This window comes from Spermophilus citellus (assembly GCF_964194105.1).
Source record: "Spermophilus citellus genome assembly, chromosome: 10".
NCBI lineage: Eukaryota > Metazoa > Chordata > Mammalia > Rodentia > Sciuridae > Spermophilus > Spermophilus citellus.
The window spans coordinates 64,217,104-64,242,912 of record NC_138197.1 but is presented as its reverse complement, the minus strand read 5'-3'; the positions used below and the strand labels follow the sequence as shown (position 1 = coordinate 64,242,912).

The window sequence follows — 25,809 nt, the reverse complement described above, 5'->3', positions numbered from 1 at the left end:
TTTTTTTCTTTTTAACTCAGATTCTTCCCTTCCTGATCTCATTCTTTGTCTTCAGCAAATACCTTCTCTACTTTTCCCAAAGTAGGAGGTACTTGAACACATATTTCTCTACCTTACACTGAAGAAAGCCCAATTGCCATGGAAACCAGGAGGTATGCATAAGTTCAGCCTCAGTTGGATCCTCTCTTCCAATTGGTCAAATTCCCCATTTCTTGACTCATTTCAATTTTGTAGATACAAGACGGTAATGGATTTTAGCTGGTCCTGGCAGTACATACCTATAATCCTAGAAACTTATGAGGCTGAGGCAGGAGGAACTCAAGTTCCAAGCCAACTTCAGCAATTTAGAGAGGCCCTATGCAACTTAGCAAGACCCTTTCTCAAAATAAAAAAGCCTAGGGCTATAACTCGGGGGTAAAGCACCCTGTGTTTAATCCCCAATACAAGGAAGAAAAAAAAGGATGGGGGGAGAAGTATAATTTTATAATTCCTCTGACTTACTATTCAAATCTTAACCATATCTTCATAAATTCTCACTGACTAGTACCTCTTTCTGAATTCACTAACTTATTAGCACATTCATTTCCACTAACCAGGGATTGATAATCAAGATACTTAGGACAAACATGACATGAGAAGTACCAGAATGGATATAGTCAAAATCATCCTACTGATTTTAGGTAAAATGACTATATACTTATGCACTATGTGTGGATAAGTACCAGTACATACTAGTCACCAGTACAGTGTCTAACTAACCTTAATGCTTTACCTTCCTCTTCTGAAATATATTTCTCTTCTGATCAGTTATTGCACACTTAATGTCCTGACTGGCTAAGGAAAGAAAAGGTATTGTAAATAGGGAAGAGAAGTAGAATATTAGGAAGTATAAAATAACTTCCTAGTTGAGGCAGGCGTACTTGCATATGTGATTGGCAGTGTTGTTCCTGAAAAAACTCTGATTCTTCCCATTCCACTCACCTAGTATGACTGTATTTCCCAGCTTTCTTGTGCTTGGATGGACCAAATAATTAATTCTAATCAGAGAGTTTTGAGCATAAGTGATCAATGTTACTTCCAGGCAGAATATTTAATTCTCTGATTCTTCTCAAAACAACATAAGCCACTTTCTCTGCCTAGATCCCAGGGGGAAAATGACTAAAACAGGACCTTCTAGCTGACTCACAATGAAAATGTAGCAAGAAATAAGTTTTGTTGCTTTTAGCCATTGAGATTTTTGGATTTTGTTATTGAGGTGTAATCTAACCCATCTGACTGATATATTTTATTTTTAAAAGCTTATTGTTATCCTACTTCTGATTATTATCCTACTTCTGAGACACTTCAATAGCTTTTAACATGAAGTCCATAAACTTTTTCATATAATGGTATCTAAAACAGGAGGTTGGGAGAAGGACAAGAGAGTTCATCTAGTTTTCCAAAACTGCTAAGTAATCCATGAGTTTACGATGTTATGACAACCTTGACTTGGATCTCTTAGTACTGGATTCTTACCTGGTTTTTGATAACCCTTCATTATCTGGCTATTACCAAGTATGTTCATTCCCTACTTTCAGACCCAGCTCTGGATACATTCTTATTTGACTTCAGAGAGATCTATCCTTAAACTGTGACTGGTGATAGATGCCTAAAGTAAAATCCTCAAAATACACTTTTTATTTATTTATTTTAAATCACTGAGGCTAAGGCCAGAGAAATAAACAGTGTCAACAGCTCTATATTTTTCTGAAAACTTGTTTCTAAGAAACATACAGAGAAGAGAATTTTAAAAGCCACAAGAGAAAGGAATCAGATTTCATATGGGGGAATCCAATTAGGTTATCTGCAGATTTTACAACCCAAACCTTGAAAGGTAGAAGATCCTGGAACAACATATATCAAGCTCTGAAAGAAAATGGATGCCAACCAAGAATCACATATCCAGCAAAATTAAGCTTTAGATTTGATGATGAAATAAAAATGTTCCATAATAAACAAAAGTTAAAAGAATTTACAACTAGAAAGCCTGCACTGTAGAACATCTTGAACAAAATATTCCAAGGAGGAAATTAAAAGCAACAATGAAAATCAGCAAAGGGAGATATTACACTAAAGGAAAAACCAATCAAAGGAGAAACCAATTCAAGTTAAATACCAAAACTAAATAAACAAAAAATGGCCAGGAATACAAATCATGTCTCAATAATAACCTTGAATGTTAATGGCCTAAACTCACCAATCAAAAGACATAGACTGGCAGATTGGATTTTTTAAAAAGATTGAACCATATGCTACCTCCAAGAAACTCAAAAGAAAAGGCATCCACAGACTGAAGGTGAAAGGTTGGGAAAAAAACATACCACTCACATGGACTGTGGAAACAAGCAAGGGTTTTCATCCTCATAGCAAATAAAGTCAACTTCAAGCCAAAATTAATCAAAAGGGATAAAGAAGGACATTTCATACTGATTAAGGGAACCATACATCAACAAGACTTAACAATTATAAATACATATGACCCAAACAATAGAGCATCTATGTTCATCAAACAAACTCTTCTCAAGTTCAAGAGTCAAATAGGCCACCACACAATAATTCTGGGTGACTTTAACACACCTCTTTCACCACTGGGTAGAATTTTTAAACAAAAGCTAAACAAAGAAACTATAGAACTCAATAATACAATCAATAACTTAGACTTAACCGACACATATAGAATATTTCATCCATCAATGAGGGAATACACTTTCTTCTCAGCCTCACATGGATCCTTCTCTAAAATAGACCATATATTATGCCATAAAGCAACTCTTAGCAAAAACAAAAAAGTAGATATACTACTCTGCATTCATCAGATCATAATGGAATAATTAGAAACAAAATTAAAATTAAACATTAAATCAAATTAAAAATTAAATCAAAATTTACAATTAAAAATAGAAGCTACTCCAACACATGGAGACTAAATAATGTGCTATTGAGTTAACAATGGGTTGCAGAAGACATCAAAGAGGAGATTAAAAAATTATTAGTGATAAATGAGAATACTGATTTGATTATGAAATAAAAATCTGGGACACTATGAAGGCAGTACTAAAGGAAGGTTCATTGCAATGGAGTTCATTCCTTAAAAAGAAGAAAAATCCAACAAATAAATGACCTAACATTACATCTCAAAGCCTTAGAAAAAGAAGAACAAATCAACACCAAAAGCAGTAGAAGACAGGAAATAATTAAAATCAAAGCTGAAATCAATGAAATTGAAACAAAAGCAACAACTGAAAAAATTGACAAAACAAAAAGTTGATTATTTGAAAAAATAAATAAAATTGATTAAACCCTTAGCCATGCCAATGAAGAGAAGGAGAGAGAAAACTCAAATTACTAACATCCATGATGACAAAGGAAATATAACAACAGACACCACAGAAATACAGAAGATAATTAGAAATTATTTTTGAAAATTTGTACTCCAATAAAATAGAAAACATGGAAGGCATTGACAAATTTCTAGAGTCATATGATTTTCTCAAACTGAATCATGATGATATAAACAAATTACACAGATCAATTTCAAGCAATGAAGTATAAGACAACATCAGAAGCCTACTAAGCAAGAAAATCCCAGGACCAGATGGATACATAGCATAGTTGTACAAGACATTCAAAGAAGAACTAATACCAATACTCCTCAAATTATTCCATGAAATAGAAAAAGAGGGAACACTTCCAAATTCATTCTATGATGTCAATATCAGCCTGAATCCAAAACCAGACAAAGACACATCAAAGAAAGAAAACTTAAAACCAATAACTCTAATGAACACAGATGCAAAAATTCTCAATAAAATTCTGACAAATCGAATACAAAAACACATTTAAAAGCTACTGCACCACAATCAAGTGGAGTTCTTCCCAGGGATGCAAGGTTGGAAATCAATAAATGTAATTCATCACATCAATATACTTAAAGATAAGAATGATATGATCACCTCAATAGATTGAAAAAAAGCATCTGAAAAAATAAGTACCACTTCATGTTCAAAACAATAGAAAAACTATGAATAATAGGAACATGCCTCAACATTTTAAAAGCTATCTATGCTAAGCCCAAGGCCAATATCATTCTAAATGGAGAAAATGTGGAAGCATTCCCTCTAGAAACTGGAACAAGACAGGGATGCCCTCCTTCAACATTTCTAATTAACATAGTTCTTGAAACTCTAACCAGAGCAATTAGACAGATAAAATAAATTAAAGGGATACAAATAGGAAAAGAAGAAATCAAACTTCACTATTTGCCGATGACATGATTCTTTACATATAACACCCAAAAAGTTCCACCAGAAAATTTCTAGAACCAGTAAATGAATTCAGCAAAGTAGCAGGATATAAAATCAAAACCTACAAATCAAAGGCATTTCTGTATATCAGTGAAAAATCCTCAGAAAGGGAAATGAGAAAAACTAGCCCATTTACAATAGCACCAAATAAATAAATAAATAAATAAATAAAATACTTGGAAATCAACTTAACAAAAAAGGTGATAGACCTCTACAATGAAAACTGCAGAACACTAAAGAAAGAATTAAAGAAACCTTTAGAAGATGAAAAGATATCCCTTGTTCTTGGATAGGCAGAATTAATATTGTCAAAATTACCATACTACCAACAGCACTATACAGATTTAATGTAATTACAATCAAAATCCCAATGACATTCTTCATAGACATAGAAAAAGCAATCATGAAATTTATCTGGAAAAATAAGAGACCCAGAATAGCAAAAGCAATCCTTAGCAAGAAGAATAAAGCAGGTGGCATCACTATACCAGACCTTAAACTATACTAAAGAGCAATAGTAACAAAAACAGCATGGTATTGGCACAAAAACAGACTGTTAGACCAATGGTGCAGAATAGAAGACACAGAGGCAAATCAACATAAATATAGTTATCTCATACTAGACAAATATATATATTGGAGTGCCAAAAATATATATTGGAGAAAAGATAGCTTCTTCAATAACTGGTGCTGGGAAAACTGGAAATCCATATAGAGCAAAATGAAATTAAGTCCCTATCTCTTACATGAACAAAGTGTATCAAGGACTTAGAAATAGACCAGAGACGCTGAACCTAATAGAAGAAAAAGTAGGCCCAAATTTTATCAAGTCAGATTAGGTCCCAACTTCCTTAACAATACTCTTATAGCACAAGAAATAAAATCAAGGATCAATAAATGGGGACAGATTCAAACTGAAAATTGTTTCAGCAAAAGAAACAATCAGTGGGGTGAAGAAAGAGCCTACAGAATGGGAGCAAACTTTTACCACACACACATCAGATAGAGCACTAAACTCTAGGATATACAAAGAACTCAAAAAACACCAAAAAACAAATAACCCAATCACTAAATGCACCAAGGAACTGAACAGATACCTCTCAGAAGATGATATACAATCAATCAACAAATATATGAAAAAATGTTCAACATCTCTAGCAATTAGAGAAATGCAAATCAAAACTACTCTAAGATTTCATCTCATTCCAGTCAAAGTGAGATGACACTGCTCATTATCACTTATTGTTGTTGTATTCTCAATACATTACTGGTGGGATTGCAAATTGGTGCAACCAATATTGAAATCAGTATAAAGATTCCTTGGAAAACTTGGAATGGAACTACCATTTGACCCAGCTATCCCACTCCACGGTTTATAGCCAAAGGACTTAAAAGCAGCATACCATAGTGACAGCCACATCAATGTTTATAGCAGCTAAATTCACAATAGCTAAATTGTGCAACCAACCTAGATGCCCTTCCATCAATGAATGGATAAAGAAACTGTGGTATACATACACAACGGAATACTACTCAGCATTAAAAGAGAATAAAATCATGGCATTTGCAGGTAGATGGATGGAGTTGGAGAATATCATGCTAAGTGAAGTAAGCCAATCTCCCAAAACCAAATGCCAAATGTTTTCAGATATGTGGATGTTGATCCATAATACGGGTGGGAGGAGAACATAGGAGGAATGGAGGAAATTTAGATAGGGCAAAGGGGAGGGATGGGAAGGGAGTGGGTATGGGGGTAGGAAAAATGGTGGAATGAGGTGGACATCATTACTCTAAGTACATGTATGAAGAAATTAATGGTGTGAAAATACTTTGTGTACAATCAGAGACGTGAAACATTGTGCTCTACATGTGTACTATGAATTGAAATGCATTATGCTTTCATGTGTAACAAATTAGAACAAATAAATACATTTAAAATTAAAAAACATGGAGAAATGACTATTGTTAATTTTAAGAACATTCTCAAAGTTTGAAGTGTAAAATTAATAAGCAAATTCTCTGGAAGCAATTCACTAAATGGATGCAGAAATAAAGCTTCTTTACTAGCTTAGGTAATTGAACTTCCATAAACTTATCCTAAACTGACTCTCCTTCAGATGATATTGTGAAATGATAATCAAAGCCACCTTCCCCGAGACACTTAAATTATTTAAGAAGTTGGAATTTCCTGGTTCATTGCTCTTCTTCTGCTGACCCCTAAATTAACTTGATATGATCCCAACAAACATATCACATTTGTTGCTCCATTAAGACCTATCCTATGAAATCCTGTTCACTACACAGTTTTGTGTATACCCACATATTCAATTAAGATGACTCTATAAGGTTCAGAATACATCTCTGTGAGCTTAACTATTCTCAACTATTTTATCACCAGTGATTTATTTTTATACTTAGCTTTAAATTTGCACATCAAATTCTCTAATAAAAGTAACATATTAGGGGTTGGGGTTGTGGCTCAGCTGTAGAACACTCACCTAGCACGCTCGAGGCTCTGGGTTCAATCTTCCGCACCACATAAAAATAAACAAAATAAAATAAAGGTATTGTGTCCAACTACAACTAAAAAAATTTTTAAAAAATTAAAACGTTATAGGAATCTTATTAAGGAAGTTAGTGCCTATGCCAAGATGTTGGAGTGTTGACACTGTTTCCTTCTAGCAGTTTGAGTGTTTCTGGTCTAATTTCTAGGTCATTATTGATCCACTTTGCTCTAATTTTTGTGCAGAATAAGACATAAGTATCTAGTTTCATTCTTACACATATGGCTAAAATGCTGCATTTTCTCCAATGCATGTTTTTGCCACCTTTGTCAAAGATCAGTTGGCTGCATCTATGTGAACATGACTCTGTATCTTCTATTGCACTGGTTTTTGTGTCTGTTTTTATGCCAATAATATGATGTTTTTATAACTATCGTACCATAATATAATTTGAGATAAGATATTGTGTTGCTCAGAATTGCTTTGGCTATTTTGGATCTTTCATTCTTCCATATGAATTTTAGGATTGTTTTTTGTAGCTCCATGAAGAATTTCATTGGTATTTTAATGAGGATCACATTGGATCTGAATGTCATGCTTGTTAATATGGCCATTTTGACAATATTAACTCTGCTTACCTAAAAGCTAACAATGGATATTACATATATATGCATATGTGCACATACATAATAGTATATTAAATATTATATATTATTATATAATAGAGGTTTATAATATACTAAAAATAGAATATATGTATAGATAATACATACAATCTAGAAGCAATCAAATCTATTAATTGTTTTAAGTATGTTATATGTGATGTATATATTCTTTCCTGTCACCTCCAGGATACTTAATAACTTGTGTATAGCAACATGCCTGGGAACCCTTCTAATTTTTTAAAACATGTGTTTGAGGGAGCAAGAATGAAACTACGTAGGCTATAAAATATACATCCAAAATCTAATACATTCTTTTATTTCTTCATATTTCTTTTATTTTAGTGACTTTTTATTTTAAAGGACATAAAGTGGTGACTTTTTAAATTAGGTAAGTGTATTCATTAATAGGTTGATTAAATCAGGCCTTATCATGTTCCATTTCTAAAGAATTTCAATATTACAAATTTATTCTGTTCACATTTAATTCTATGTCTTTTGTCACCAACTTATGCAGCAATGTTATGTACAGGGTACCTGGTGGTAGCCTAAAGGAGACTGAAGCAGACAGAATTTAAACATTTCCAACATAATTCGGTCCTTAAAAGTCCAGGCTGCTCACCTCAGTCCATCACACGATGAAACTAATTTGCTTCTGATCTGATGACAAGGATAAAAGAGAGTGTAGACATCCCTAACCCAACAGCATAAATAGTACATACAATTGTGCTGCAATTGATGTTTCCTTAGCAGGAAGATATTTGCATACTGAAATATTTTATTAATAGAATTCTGTTTCTGTTCTTCATCAATCCCTCAAAAATGACCATGGGGTTAATATAGTACAAATAGGATAACCTGTCACAGAAATGTTGTTTCCTCAGATGGTGCTAGGCTGTCTCTCATTCATTTGTTAAATTTGACTATATAACTTTTGGTAAGCCATGAGACTTGAGCTAGAAATATACATCAATTTTCCATGTCTAGGAAATAATCATTTCCTCATTTTTTTTCATCACCAGGAAGTTGTAATTGAAATGGAACTTAAAGGTATTCATTATTATATGTACTCTAGATGAGATGCACACACGCATGCACATGCACAGCCTGCTATGCAAGCAGTTAGCATATCATCCATAATTCCATCAGAGTTTCCCTCTATTTTCAAAAACACCAATATTACCAAATAGCCATTTAGTAACATAACAGATACACAATTTTCTCTTCTGAATTCTAATGAAGTGTTATATTAGATTTCTGTATTTTTTCTCATTGGTGGAAAATATAATAAACAACAGCTTATAAACATTCATAGAAATGAGTTCCAATAGCATTTGAGCCAGAAGCCATGAATTCCATGGACTAATTTCATGTTTTAAGTGAAGTGTATTTATGATTATATATATGTATTATGGCTCAGGAAATTCATATTAAAACCTACTAGTGTCAGTTGTTCATTTGGGCATTTTGTATGACAGTAGTAATAATTACTAAAATTGCATATAGTAATATAATAATTGTTTTGTCATAAATTTTACCATCTTGGGGCTGGGGATGTAGCTCAGTGGTATAACATTTACCTAGCTTGCACAAGGCCCCAGATTTGATCCCCAGTCCTCACACCCACACATAAAAGATTATTTTATTATATTGGCAAAATACTTGTTGTTGTTACTATAGCAGCTAATATTTATTGAGAATATATATTGCATTTGAGAAACTAAAGCATATATTTTATATTATTATAATAGCAACTAACATTTATTGGGTGTTCATTATCACGTGAGCATCATACTAAGTGACTGGCACACATGGTCTTCTTGGTTGGTACAACAACCCTAAGATAAGTACTAATATCCCATTTTGCACTTGAGGAAACTAAGGTTCAGAATGGGAAGTTAACCCAATCTCATATAGTTAAGGATATTAGGACAAAAGACCATGCTGTTTCTACTACACCACTTTGCCTTTCATACCAAATAAAGCTAAAGGCAACTGAGATTTTCAGTGAACTTGGATTTAGTTTGCTTCTGCACTTCAGAAGCAAGCATTTCCTCCAGATTAATATTGGTGATTATGATGTTGTGAGTAGTGATTCTAGTGATGATGCTGTAACAACCCATTTCTGAAAAATGAGGAAACTATCACACTATTCCGCCATTAATTTTTCCAGTAGGTGACTAAGATGAGGCTAACATCAAGGTGTGCTATTTCCTAGTTGTCTCTTGTGACAAGCTGATAAAATATTTAATGAGAAAGTTGGAGGAAACAACTGTGAACAATAACCACAGAACACTTCTTAAGTTTGTCAAATCAATGTTGACTGTGGGCAGATAATAATGTTCTCTCACAGAGTAACAAGGATATAGCATTGATTATGTTTTTAAATAATGTTTTAAAACTTCATCAATTCAGACAACACTAACTGAACATAAAATAATTCAGATATGCTTCACTATTTTGCCTTTGTGCTATTAAAACAAAGTACTGCAAAACCAAGAGCATTTAACGTACGAAGCTGTACCCTACTCCTGAATTCTCTAGCTAATTAAGTCCCATTCTCCTTCTCTTCCTCGCCCCTCCCTTCCCCTCCTCCCTCTCTCCTATGACCCAGCAGGTCAACCCTCTTGAACAGACCCATACGTTCCTTTCAGAAGTTGTTCTTCTCACCAACCCATTCCCAGCAACCAGTTTTGACCCTTACTCCCAGCCTTACTAATTCATGGTACTATTATGGTGAATTAATTATACAAGCAAGTCAATGTTTAGCCTAATTAAGAGTGAAGCCAACAAATTATTTAAAGCACCACTCCAGCAGAATTTGCATTCAGCCTTGTTTTAGCAGCCCAATCAAGCTTTTCAGCCTTGACTTGAGTACTTCGAGGCCTCATTAAAACTTACAGCCAAGCGCCCTTCCCACTCAGCTTCAGAACCCTGCCCCAGTTCTCCACTGGCTATCCATCCTAACAAAGTGCCTCATTATATACCTTTGGAAAGAATGTGTCTTTTTTTTTTTTAATTTACCACAATTCATGTCACTAGCTTTGTATTTCAGTGTTGTCAGTTTGGGTCATACAAAAGTTGGTAGTTTAAAGTCATTCAAGGCCATTTAAGTTTTTTCTTACCATTCCCCTGCCCCCAAATAAATATAACACCTTTAAAAACAAAGAAACAAACAGAAACATTCCTTTCTTAGAAGAATCTATCGGTGTAAACGTTGGTAACAAAATAAGCAATTTTCTACTTGAAGAGCAGCAAGTAAAAGTAATGGTTCTTAGTAAACAGGTGTACCTGCCTGCTACTTCTAGATCAGTGGTGACAAGATGTACTAAATTATCACACTGTATCCAAAAATGTGTACAATTACTATGCATCCATTAAAAATGTTTTTTAATGGCAAGAAGAAAAAGAAAAAAAAAGTTCAAGTAAGGAATTTGAAAACATTAATGAAGATTGTGAAAATAGTAAACCCAGTCAAAAAATAAAATACTGCTCAAAGTGAAAGTTCACCCTGAATTTATCCCATGAACGGGTAATTCAGTCTTGGGAATAATACTTCGCTGAAACCTACACCTCTGGCAACAGACACCAAAGCTATAAATCAGAGTCTTTTCTGTCATGTAAATGTGAGCATCTCAGGGGACAAAGCTTAGGTCAGCCGTGTGCAGGGACTCTAAAAGCACTAGATCTTGAGCAGTTTCATCCAGTCCTTTAAGTCTCTGCTAGTCTTTCGCTTATTTATTTTTCTTATTCATCCTTGCTTGTTTGGGCTGTCCCTCTGTACAGAGAAAACATGCATTTTAGATCTCAGAAAAGTATCCATTCAAGCCTTCTCCTCTGCCACCTGCCCTAGCTCACTTGTCCTTGCCAGCCCACACCTCCTGGGGGTGCTCACCACCATGTGAATTCCCACAAGGTTTCTTATTAAACTTCGTCAGAAAGGAGACAGAAAAGAGACTAAATCTATCCCATTTTTATCATACCCACCACTTACTTCACATGTTCACTGTTGACGTCTAAAATATGAATATTAACACATTTTCAAAATTGCTTATATGGCTTTGTCCCATTTTCAAGTTCTCTCTGAAATACTTACAACTATTGATATGTTAATTAATATTTGTAAAAATTCTCTGAAAAGGAATTTTTTTCAGCATCTTCATATCCTGCCCCTAAATACTATGTATGTACCATTTGAAAACTTATTCCAGTTCACAGAGGAATTTTTATCGATGAATAAAATGTCTAAATTCCTCAGTAATAAATATAATTCTTGCCAGTTTTGTAATACTAGAATAAGTCTATAAACATGCAGATATATTTGTAGGAATGTGTTAAGCCTATGTCAGAACATGAGAAGGAGCCAGGGACTTCACAAAATAATCAGTGTTTATTATAGAGTACACTGTGGATTTCTGCAAAAGGTTCATGAACAACAAGACAAATACTTTAATGCCAAGGTTTAGAACTGAAAAGGAAGATTCCCTTCTTTTACCAGAAAACCTGTTACTCATTCATGAGCTGATCAGGGCTGAAAATGTGCCTTTTGCTGCCATCAAGTGGCTCTTTTCGGAATAGTCTTTTGAATGGCAGCCTTGGTGTGTTAGCTTTACCTCCCCACACCATTTCTTTGCTTGACCTGAGATACGCATTATCCTTTAGGGGATGAGGATATTTGAAAAGACCAACCAAGCCTTTCTTGAATTAAATCTTTATGCTATTGGTGCTATAAAAATCAGATTACTGATAATTTCTTCAGAAGGACAAGTTCAAAGTGTTTGAAGTATCCAAAAACCAAAAATATTTCCTAGCCCTAAGTGACCTGCTCAGTTTCTAGTCAGTAAAGACCTTGACCTGGACTTTGGAGCACATCCCTTCTCAATCCTACTAAATAAAGAATGTCTAAATGGAATGCCTGTAAGTTGCCTAGTTGAACACAGAGGGCCTCAAGAAAATTCATTTGGAACCATTTTTTAATAAAATCATAGAACTGTGGAAGAAAATGGTTTCCTGTTTCTTCCCTATTAATGTCATTTTTCTGGGGGCTTTTGGTCCTGTAAATAATGCAATATATTGTATTGTCACTGCAGAAGTTCAACTGTGGTTTTTATATAACTTTTTTTTTATATAACTCTTTGAATGATCACTTTGCCCCTTTTTCTTCAATATCTTCCCTTTTCTCTCCCAAGAGATAGCCAAACAGTAGAAGGAAAGCAAAACAAACAATTATACTGTAAACCCAAGACCAAGACACTCTGGCAGCAGCAGCCCCTTTGTATCCTGAGAAGGCAGCAATCATCTCAGCATACTGGTTCTTTGGACTGAAAAATTCCTTTACATGATTTGGGTTATGAAAATGGCCCCAAATAAATTAAAGGCGAACAGAAGTTGAGGCAAAAAGGGAATGAAATTGGTCTGCATGATAAAACAGAAACTCTCCAAACTATGGCGGTGGGGGCTCCAGAGGGAGGTAAGAATCTGAAACTGGGAAAAGACAATGTAAGGAATGTTTGGCAGTAGGTAGGTGTTCGAAGATCCTAACATTGACATTCAAAGATCCTGTACATTAAAGCCAAAAAAAACTGTGTCCAGATGAATTCCCTGGGGAAATTCTCCTCCCTGGAGCCCAGTGTGGCGTCAGACAGGCTTCCCCAGCACCTGTCTGTGCCCATGCTTCTGTTTCCAGCCCCCTCTTCCTCCACAACCCTTTGCAGAACTGTCTAATATGAAGACTTGCTTAAATGTCTCACTTCATATAAGCCTAAATTCTTGTTTCTGGTCCCTGCAGGAGGGTAAAACCTCCATTCCAGAAGTCACTGACACTGAGCATCAGCCCACAGATTTGCTGGACAGGTTTTTAGGTCCTTCAGCTTTTCTGACCTTAGTTTTTCCTTACCTTTACCTAATCTCAGCTCTGCATATTAAGAGCCTATCCAGCTGCATTATATTTTCCAGCAGTTCTAAGGATTGTGCAGTAGAAGCCTCAGGTTACTTTAGTCTGCCACCTTGTGGGGAAAAAAAATTGCTCTTAAAAGGGTTAGAAACAAAACTGCCCAGGGCCAGCACTTTCTCTGCAGCACAACCCTCACCTACCTAGACCTCACTATTTTATTTAGTAAAGGTGACTTAAAGAACAAAAGGAGATTTTTAAAAGCAGCGTTTTGGAGCTGTGAGGTGTGGAGGAAACAGAATCAAAGGAAAGTGCAGTCATTTCTCCACAGTGCCAGGACATATGGACAATCTGTCTTGGCCCCTTCAGTTACCTTATCTCTTTTCCTCTCTGTTTGACGGCCTCTCTATTCGGCTCCCCTAAGGTGTCTAAAGCCATAAGAGTCAGTGCCTACCACAGGGAATTCCCTGTAATGAAAAAAACAGGAGCCAGGCAACTTGACCCTTATCAAGTCATTTGTGGCTAGGTTCTGTTCTAGATAACCCTCGTGATTCTGTTCTCTGTGGCAAAACGTCATGGGACTCCAGCTTAGCCCATATTTACACCCAGTTCTAAAACTGGAAAAAATAAAATAAACAATTTAAAAAAGTGGACCAGTATGGGAAAATTTCTTTCTTCTCCCTCTCTGAAGCAGTACAGCCACTCACTGCTCATACTATTCCTGAAGTCTTGTTGTTTGGAAAGGAGTCCTAAAATATATGAACTCAAGTCTAGCCTTCACTGAAAATTCTCTAAAACACTTTTGGGAACTGTGCTAGGCCAGTATTCCTAGAGAAATTCATAATCAAAGACAGACCGAAATCCTCCATGCAAATAAAATTCAGTAAATAAGAATCCTGAATTCTTCTAGCACTGGCAATCATCTGATATAAACCAGTCAGCTGAGATGTTTGTGTGTTTAGTGTCCGTTCCACACTCAGACGCCATCATTTTCCGCCCCACATAGGATGAAGAAAGGCCTCAAATAACAGTTTCCCCTGAAGAAACTCCAAAGTACAGTTTATCTATTTGCTCTTAGAACTGAATTTCCTTCAGATTTACATTCCTACTTTGAAGTGTTCACTAGTTCAAATGATGTGTATCATGAAAGTGGGTAAACATCTTTTATAAACAGTGATTTTTTTTTTAATCTATAGAACTAAATAATTTGTTCCTGGCTTTGGAATTTTTTTAAAATGATACCTGCAAATCTTTTCAGCAAAACATCCTTTTCTAGAAAAAAAAAAAAAATGAGGTGTGTTGTTAAAGGATTCAACAGTTACATAGAAACATATGATAATGTATTTAGTCTGAGAATAAAAGAGAACCACTTACAATTTTCATTAAGATAGTACACATAAATTCTAAACTATTATCTTATTTTCTGCATGTTCTTACTACTCCTTTCAATTGTCAAACTCAGCTTATGTGATGGAAATTCAAAGAAAGACTAGTACACACGTGGCAAATGAGTAGCAAAACCAGCCCTCAGTCAGATCTGTGCTAGCTTTTCAAAGGGTTGTGTTACTCATATTCACTACTTACTTTTTCAACTCTTTCTCTACTGCTGCTTAAAATGAATATTTAATTAGAATGTAAACGTAGGAAAGTGGCAAAACCTCTCTAGTCCTCAGTTTCTTAATCTGTAAAATGGAGATGATATCTATTGCATAGGGTCAGTGTGAGATTTGAGATGATTCATGTCTCATTAAGAAGTGCTCAGTAATTGTTAGCTGTCATTAAGATTATTTTTATTATTAGCTACTGCATGCTTTGCAGTGTGCAAGGTATTATTTATTACCACATTTGATTTATCTTCTACTTTCTTCAGAGTAAGCATTTCTGGTTAACATATTCCTCACTAGCTCCATATAAAAATACAAATATATGAAAAGGTAACTTCTGAGCAAAGAATATATTTTATATACTACATTATTATTATTTCTGTTACTAGAAATAATACACATTCTAAGCAGCCCTAGGTTAGAGTCTGTAACTGTATCACTTACAAATAGATTCAATATTAATAGCATCAATTCTAACTACAAGAAACAATTACAAAGCATTTTAATAACTATGAGCTCTGAATATTTGATCTAAAATTGAATTCTTGAATTTATCACTTCTTACCAAGGACTAAAGTATAAAACTTGTAAAATATCTGATTTTCCCTTTAAAGGTGGAGAAAAAACAGAATTTTAAATTATCTTTCATTTCAGCATTGAACATGATGCTAAAATCTATACATAACATCAAAAAACTGCTTACTATAGAACTGGCAATAATCTTGCCTAGACTAATATTTAGAAGAAAAGGATATTATCTGGCTTTCCAATCTGTTGGGAAAGGTAGATCAAGACCTTCCTTAGTAACTATCTCAATGAATAACAAATATCTAAAGTGATTTATTATTAACACTGAGCTAATTTCTTAATGCTGTAGGCTAAACCAATCTCCTTGTATGCTGCCCTTAAAATTTACTGAGGGCAAACCAAGAGGAAATTATGCCAAAGGACCAATCCTTGTGTCTCATTATATAATGAAAGAACTGGAAAAAATTTGAGAAAACTGCAATCTACTTATCAGCACATGTTCATGCTATAATGATTTGATAAGTATTTAATTCAAGGTAGCCTACTTTTGAAATAACCCATTTATAACAAAGGTCTCTCTATTGAACTGTCAAAAGAGTAAAAAATAAATAAAATAAAAAATAAAAATAAATAAATAAGGGCTGGGGTTGTAGTTCAGTGGTAGAGCGTTCGCCTAGCACATGTAAGGCCCTGGGTTCAATCCTCAACACCACATAAAAATAAATAAATAAAATAAAGGTATTGTGTTCAACTATAACTAAAGAATAAATAATTAATTAATTAATTAATTAAAAGCCACATATATCAAGTACCTTATTTAGCCAGGCACTGCAGAGTGTTAGAAATGAAAACATGAAGATCCTCCTTGCATCCTTGCTGAACTAACGAGGTGAATATAAGCAAGTCACTAAGTTTACTATTTCTCATATTCTGTCACTATAATAAAACTAGTACCTGCCCTCAAACTACCCCACAGAAAAGTCTGAAAATATAAGGAACAAATCTAAGTATTGTAAAACGCTATGTTTATTGGGAAAAAAAATTCTGCACGCCTTAGGGAAAACACAATTATCCCTCTTCGGGGTAGGCTATTTGTAAAGGAGATTCAAGTTACTACAAACCAAAAAATTCTGACTGAATTCTTCTGAATTTCAAACTTAACACTCACCACAGTAGAAAGGGGAAAGATAACCTACCCCATGTTGCCATCCATCAGAAGAATCGTGTTGTATATGTGAGAAAAGATGAAGAGAAAGAGAATTGTGCTGAAGAACATCGTCATCCAAGATCCATGATCCTCTCGAAACATTTTTAACCGCAGCAACTGACCTGAAATATAAATAGTATCAGAAATCAACAGACACTGTAAATCAAAATACACACATCTCTATTTTATTAAATCGTTATGTTCTCACTAAATTATGAAGTCTTTGCCATAGGACAGTTTTATGGGTGAAACTAATATATAATATCTTTTTTTATTCTTTTCTAACTAAATGATCATGAATAAAGTCTAAGATAATCATGATATCACACATTATACTGGAGAAAAATTATCCTAATATGAGAATTTAGTATCCAGAGACCTGTTCATTATTGTGGCATGAAAACAAAATGAATTAGCACACACTACTTGCTATTTTTTATTTCATGAATGTGTCTTTGGTTCATACTGAAACTACTTAAGGCAAGTGATAAAGGAGTTATCTAAATTCCATATCATTTCCTTTTGCTTCATTAGATCCATTCTTAATGTTGGTCAGATGATAAAATGAAGCACATCCTCATTTATAAAAAAATACAATTGTTTAAAGTACATGAAGAACTGAAAAAGAAATAAAATCTTTGTAATAAGTCACAGATGACTTTAAAATAATTCATACTCAAGAGCAGTCACACGAGCAAGCTCAAGGGGGACGAAGTCATGGATGTGTGTTATGGAGGCTGGTGTGGATCTCAGCAAAATATGATTTCCACTCATATCCCTAAAATCCCATTCACAAAGACAAATACCAAACTTAGAATGTTTAAGTTCAAATACCTTAAGAAAAAATATTTTTAAATGAACACTGAAGTAAAAATTACCAATATCACAATTAGTCCAAACAGATTTTTTGATTTATGATAAAGGAGAAAAATTAGGGCACTAGTATCCCGAAAGGTTAGATTTTTTTTAAGTGATAATAATAAAAAATTGAACATAGATCACCCTGGTCTCTCCCAAGACAAATTTTCTCTGTTATACTTATCTCCATTCTTGACAAAACATGTATGAATAATGATAAGATAGATTATATAGATGTAGAAATTATAATTAAAATTGGGTAGGTCTGAAGTCTTATAATAAAATTTCTCACTAGAGAAAATATTACCTTTTTAAAAGTTATGAAATTATGTGTGTGTGTGTGTGTGTGTGCGCGCGCGCGCGCGCTCGCCTGTGTGCACACACACGTGCATGCGCACCCATGCATGCTTCCATCTGGAAATGATCAATCTAGCTCTCATATAGCCATAGGAAAAATATAATAGGAAAAAATAATCTTTGGAGATTTAATTACTGAACTTTCCCTTGGATCTCACTTTTATTAAAATAGCATGTTAATGTCATTTGGAAACCAGGCTAACAGAAACACTATCCTACTTAAATTCTTAGATGGAACAAAAAAGTAAAAAGGCAGATTGGGTTTCATTACCTGGTTTCTTGACCTGTGCTAGAGAAGCAAAGGGCAAATATGAAAGTCAGCAGAACATGACTGCATAACTGAAAGGAAAATGTGGAAAACTCTCTACTGAAACAAATAATACTAGTATTGAAAATTATCAGATTATAGAACTTGTTGATTAATTGATCCAATTAATTAATTCAATTAATGGAAAGCCAGATATTTTCAAGCCTCCACACAACACATTGACAGGAATATGACAGTTAATAGATTTTAAGCATAGACTGCTTAGAAGTAAAAATATATGACATACATATCTTAAAGCAAACTACAAAGAATATTTACTCATTCCTTAAACAAATATTTAATTGTGACCTTATATGCCAGACAAGGTCCTAGGTGTCAGAGATACAGCTGTGAGCAAATCAGGAGAGGGCTCAGAATCAACCATTATTTTGAAATGTAGAGACTCATTTTGAAATGTTTTAGACTCATAAACTCTCTTCACTCAGGAATGCATCTGTTGCAAGTCCTTTTGGCATCAAAACAAGATCTATTTATTTAATTCAGTAATTTATAATCAAGAGCCACAAGAACTGGAAATTAGAGTTCATTTAAGATTTAAATGTGAATTTCTTTCTTAACATATTCATGTGTCAAAAAATTATTAATGGATGTACTTTAAGAGTCAAATAATAATGGTGGTGGTTTTAAGAGTTGCAAATAAAACATTGTGGGTTGACTTTGCACTGGCTGAAATAATACAAGTTAATAAAAAGGAGAAACATGACAGTACCATTTATGCTGTCATTGCAAGCTGATTGTCTGGTACTAATTTCGGCCATTAGAGTCATTAGAACAAAATGGCAGGTTGACATGGCTTGAAATTCACTGGAAAAAAAACAATAAAAGCGCTACAATACATTAAGGTTAGAACTGGTATTGACCCATATTTTTAGTCAAATTTCATTGTAAGTTTCTCGTGGACAACTTTAAAATTAACTCAATGATTGATCACCTAATACTAAAAACGTACATACAGACTGCCATCAGATGACTGCTCTCAAAAATGATAGTTTAATACAATCCAATCAAGAACCTTGGAGCTATCTTAGAATATCACGTGAAAATTTACTCTCTCTGCCCTGTGGGGTGACCATTCGTGGTGTTGGCATGGGACAGTAGTGATTTATAACTATAATTCTGGCATAATTAATAAGAGTGACCTCCCTCGTTTCTGAAGTATACTGGTTTGGATAATACATTATAGTTGCCTCTCAGTATCCACAGAGGATTGGTTCCAGAACTTCCACAAATACCAAAATCCATGGATGTTAAAGTCCCTTATGTAAACAGCATGATATTTGTGTATAAGCCATGTACTTCCTCCAATATACTTTATGTGACCACTAGATTATTCATAATACCTTGTACAATGTAAATGCTACTAAAATGCTTGTTATACTGCATAGTTAATTAATCTGTCCATGTTCAGTACACATGTAATGTTTTTCAAATATTTTCAATCTGTGGTAGGTTGAACATGAATACATAAAGCCCACAGACATGGGGGGACTGATTGCATATGCCACATTTCCTATAAGTCACAGAGTGTGCAGTTTTGTAACATTTTTCGTTAGAGGAATTTCAGGAAATAACAGAGTAAAAACATTTCTTATAAGTCAACAGAAGAAACAAGCATCATTAAGAATGGTATATTTCTGTGACTCAGGAGGCTGAGGCAGGAGGATCACAAGTTTGAAGGCAGCCTCAGCAACTTAGCAAGACACTGACTCAAAATAAAAAAAAAATAAAAAGAACAGGGAATATAGCTCATTAATTGAGCACCCCTAGGTTCAATCCCCAAGACCAAAAAAAAAAAAAAAAAGAGTGATACATTTTTGACATGACCATATATATGTATTTATAAATCTAAGTATATGTTTATGTTATAAATAAGATCCATCTTGAATTACGCAGATCATCAACCTTGATATGGTGAAGGTGAGTGTAAATATAGTTTAGAGTCATCAGAATAATCTGGTGTTACACAAACCTATGCATCTATTGGACGTGAGGTAAGAGTGGGACTGCTAGATACAATATTAGTAAACTGAAATGGCCTAGAATATCAGAATCTATCCTGGAAATTCAATGGGCTTAGGACCACTAAGATACCAAAAAACTTTAACAAGATTATTTAGAAACATATTTAAAAGTATACGACGTGCTCATATACTTTGTGGAAGACATAGGTAGACAAGTGTAAGAGAAAATTCTTCAGAAAAAAATTTTGCTTCTGTATTCTCATTAGCAAAAGAATGAAAAGGAACATTTCATTTCTACCTCACTGCCAGACCTTTTTAAATCATGGTTCTTTTTCAATCATGGCCCTATTCTTGGGAGGTTGTTAATGCAGAGGATCAGAAAGAGCAGAGGCTTCTAGATTCATAAAGAATACATGAACTTAGGTCTCCAACATGGCAGAGCATTTAGGGATGATTAGGTGAATTCTGGTGAAGATCAAAGTATCAAGGGTCATGGCCTTGGAGATCCAGGTTTTCATAATGATTTAGTCCTCAGGGAATGAATGGGGCAGATAGTGTAGCCACCTACCTCCATTAGAAGCACATGAGCTGAGTAGATCAGTCATGTTAGAGCCATAGAGCCAAACAGATGATAGAATACCATCACCCAAGCAGCATTAGAAGAAGGGGTAGAAAGGTAAATTCAAACTGAATAATTTATGTTCAGAACCCCTATATTTCTGGAGACTTCCATAAACCTTTAGTGATAGAAATAGTCATCTAAAAAATTTACCAATATTGTACCCTCTACTCACCTCATAAGGCAAAACTCAGAGCAAGATTATTTTTTTATTGGTTGTTCAAAACATTACAAAGCTCATAACATATCATCTTTCATAAATTTGATTCAAGTGAGTTATGAACTCCCATTTTTACCCCAAATACAAATTGCAGAATCCCATCAGTTACACATTCACATTTTTACATAATGCCATATTTGTGACTGTTGTATTCTGCTGCCTTTCCTATCCCCTACTATCCCCCCTCCCCTCCCATCTTCCCTCTCTACCTCATCTGTTGTTGTTCAATTCTCTCCCTTGTTTTTCCCCCCCTTTCCCCTCACAACCTCTTATATGTGATTTTGTATAACATTAAGGGTTTCCTTCCGTTTCCATGCAATTTCCCTTCTCTCTCCCTTTCCCTCGCACCACTCGTCTCTGTTTAATGTTAATCTTTTCCTCATGCTCTTCTTCCCAGAGCAAGATTATTTTAATTTAGAGAAAAAAGTATGGCACTACACATAAGATGCTGACTAGGAAATATAAAAGGGGAAACGAGGGAATATTTTCCTCCAGAGGACTCCAAGCTGAAATTAACACTATTATCCATTAAGACTTCTGCTCCCAAACCTCCTACATGATTTGGCCATCCACATACACAAGAAACAAATGGCACCTGCAGTGATTTAAAGGAGTATATCTACTTTGTTAAAGTCAGAACACTGGTAAAGACACATTACCAGGCATTCACAAACCAGCAAGGATGTTCTCTGTTGCAAATAACAAAAACAAAACTAAAACTAGTTTAAATTATAAGGAGTCCTTCTTTATTTGCTTTCTTCTCAGATTTTCCTCCTTTTTTAAGATCATTTTTGCTCCCTAAACCAAACATAATTGGTTTTCTGCATACAATAAATGTTCAGAAAATAATGCAAACTATTTAACTAAAGGGATGGAATGACTTCAATCAAGACTTGATCCAACACACAAGTATTATTACTTGATTTATCTCCATTTCATAATTTCAGCTCCTTAGGTTGGAATCTCATCATAGCTAATGCCATATACCTTCTCCTCCGATGCATTTTCACACCTTTTTGTTTCCCAGAAGACAGAAGCAGTCTTAAGGAATGTGTCTTCATTTTTGTCCAGGGAGGATAAGACAATGCTTTTGCCTTCAACAGATATATGAAAAACTGTTCAACATTTCTAGCAATTAGACAAATGAAAATTAAAACTACACTGAGATTTCATTTCATCCAGTCAGAATGGCAACTATCAAGAATACAAGTAACAATAAATATCAGCAAGGATGTCAGGAAAAGGTTCACTCATACATTGTTGGTGGGACTGAAATAAACCAATCCCCAAAACCAAAGGCCGAATTTTCTCTCTGATATGCGAATGCTAACACGCAGTAAGAGGTCAGGTAGGGAAAAAATTGATGTCCATTGGATTAAACAAGAGGGAATAAAGGGAAGTGAGCAGGAATAGGAATAGGAAAAGGCAGTAGAATGAGTGTGACATAACTTTCCTTTGTTCATATATGAATACTGGACTGTGCAACTCCACATCATGTACAATCACAAGAATGGTAAGTTATACTCCATGCAAGCATAATATGTCAAAATACACTCTGCTTTCATGTATACCTAAAATAAATAAATAAATAAATAATTTTAATTAAAATAAATAAAAACAATGATTAGCTAAGCCTGTCTCACCTGGTACACTCTGAGACACAGATGAAATTAGTTCCCTGGCACCTTCTTGATCCCTAATGCAAATGAAATTTGCCTAATATGTTACTGAAGAATACACAACCATAAATTGGAAAGCTCCAGAGTCCTTGAGTCCCTGTTGGGAAAAGAAGTGACTGCCATGTTTGGGACTGATTGTGAGTAAAAAATTCAACAGGTCTGAGGCACTATATAGTATTATTATATTATCTCTTTATTATATTTCATTTTACTACCTACTGTGTAGATACTACACTATCTATAAACTGCAACAAAATAATGGCCTTTTGTTACCACTGTGTCCCCACAATATGTTCTAGGATTTGAATATAGTTGGTAAGTCACAATACAATCATCCCCAACATTAGCTGCTGTCACCACATCACACATTAATGTGCTAAAGCTTTTCCTTGTTCTTTTCAATTCTCATTCTATTCTCCTCAACATCTATTCAAACTTCCCCTCAGAGCTCCTAGGTAAAGCCACTTTCACTCTTAGAATATGACATTGGTCCCAACCTCTAAAAGGTATTATTGCCATCAAACATGATTTCCTTCAACCTCCTGCCCACTCACACTCCACTTGTCTAACTTCAGGTATATTCATACTTCCTTCCCTTGTTTCTCAGAAAATGATGTAATCCTCTCAGAAAAGACCCTATCTGTGGCTTTATAAAAGAATACCCTCCCCTCCCTGGGGATCTTGCTCCAACCATCCTTCATCTTCTTTGTACCTCCAAGCTCTCCTTTTTTCCTCACTCTTTTTCTCCTGCCTCAAAAGTTTTTTAAGTCAATCCTAAAACTGATACTTACTTGATCTCATGTCCTTGAGCTCTCATCCACTGTCTTTGTCTTTTCATGCAGACTTCATGAAAGAGGAACCACGACATCCCTCACTGAGATCTTACTTGCCATGCAAACACAACACTAAAATTCTTCTGGCCAATGTAATTTACCCCAACCACTGCCAACTCCAGTAGAAATATATTGACCTTTGAGATACTAGACATCTTGGCTGCATATGACATAGTATCCTTTTTGACACTCTTCCTTCTTGACTTCCATAACACCAATGCACCTTTTTTTTATTCTTTCACTTGTCGCACAAATTATAACGTTCCCACGGTCTGTCCTGAGTCTTTATCATATCACAACATGGCCTCATCCACTCTCGTGGTTTTAACCCTCAGTATCTCCAACAGAGGAGTTTCACTTGCCCACTGTCCTTCTGGATATCCTATTGGAAAATCAAACTCAGTATATAAAAACAAATTAGAAATTCTCACTCTTTGCCCCAACAAATAATAATGCCCTCATCTCCAATGTGGCCTTTCTCATCCCGAAATCCATGCCTACTTCTGAATTTACTATTTTATCATTTTCAGAATAACTCCAGGTAGAATTCATTCTTCCTGCTTACCTTCCATTTCAATCAACACTCCTATTAATTTAGGTCCTTACTTGAATATTATTCTTTCAAAATTTAGGTTCTCATTTTCTCTGGATGAGATTTTTTTTCAACAAATGTATAAGTGTCCCTTTCCATCTCAAATTCACCTTTCACAAAGCCCACAGATCTAATAAAATGCAAATATGGTCACATGATCCCTTTATTTAAAACATTTCAATGATAATTATTTCCCTTTTTATGTAAAACATGAAATGATCATTATTTCCCCCATTGTATCAAATCTAAGCTCTTCAACATTGCATAGAAGACATCACTTGGTTTGATGCAAGCTTACCCCTCTCTCATTACTCTCTACCTTCCATTCTGTTTCCACTAAGACTAAGCTGGCCATGGTTTTTTATGCTGAGCTCTCTACCTGTCATACTCTTGCTTCCTTTCCCATCACTTGACTAGTTCCTATACTTCCTATACTCCTTGAAATGCATGTCAGAGGCAATCTTCCACAGATCTCCTTGTTAAATAGTTCATATATTGAAGTAACCACTCAAAAGAGCTTGTAGAATGGATGGACTCAGAGGAGCTAAGTTCCTCTCAGTGCAGACAAGGAGGAATAGCCCCTTGCCAGATATAATTTAAGAGATTTGATTATACAATGTTTCAGATCCAGTCCAATTCTGGGATTGTATAATTTGTTTTGTCAGTGAAAAAATTAGCTCAAAATATGATAACTTAAATGACTACTAGCTTTTTAAAAAGCATTATCCTTATTAAAATAAAAAGTGGTCCTCCTCCTTATGTTTTATCTGCCATTATATGCCTCTCTCATATATGAGACAAACCTAAAGTAACGTACTAAAGATATTCTTTAAAGGTCAAGGTAATATTTAATATTTTAAATACTAGAATACCAAATGTAAGAACTATTTCTTATAGAGAATAGAGAATAGAATATAAAATTAAATCAGATCCTGGCATTTGAAAATTAATCAAATCACTTCAAATCAGATAAAAATGAGTACACGAAGTACTCATTACAGATTTGTGTAAATTTATGTAGTTTATAACCACATGAATCCTATTTCTTTCTTTCATTTTTTTCTTTAAAATTTATTAACTGAAAAATTTTAACATAGTACAAATAACTACAAGAAGATAATTAAAACTCATAGTATAGCTCAGTGGTATACTTAGAATATATGAGGTCCTAGGTTCAATTCTCAGCACCAAAAATTTAAAAAATATATATAAGTAATATAAATAAATAAAGATGAATACAGGAATCATTCCAAGATTCAAATATCAACAAAGAAAATTATCTAGCAAACACAATAGAATACCATTAGGGAGAAAGGGTACTCTCAGTAGACAAACTTGGCTTTATACAATAAGATCATAAAACTTTTGCTCCCCAAGGGCATTAATCCATTAATATTCAGATCAAATCCTGTTACTTCAGTGTACAAAGAGAATTTTAAAACACCGCACAGATGGTTACCTTTCCCTATTAGAAGTAGGAGCTTACTTAAAAAATGTTTGTTATTCACTAAATTTGGCAGAAAAACAAACATTGAAAATTGAAATATAATTCCTTATAATACTAAAAACATTTTTAATTGTGAAATTAAGAAGAGATTCTAAAGAGAAAGTAAAGTGGGAGTGT

At 34.4% G+C, this 25,809-nt stretch overlaps 1 protein-coding gene across 5 annotated transcripts in view; it reads right to left on the bottom strand.

Moving 5' to 3' along the window:
- The window catches only part of TMEM117 (transmembrane protein 117), a 482,831-nt gene that overhangs the window by 363,215 nt on the left and 93,807 nt on the right, over window positions 1-25,809 (bottom strand). For 4 of the 5 annotated variants that reach the window (XM_081310889.1, XM_081310890.1, XM_081310886.1 and 1 more), the window contains one exon: window positions 16,728-16,860. In XM_081310889.1, the coding sequence (XP_081167015.1) occupies window positions 16,728-16,860 (133 nt within the window). Of the gene's footprint in view, window positions 1-16,699; window positions 16,861-25,809 lie in introns of those variants that run through there. The other variant, XM_081310888.1, reaches the window with a different exon arrangement.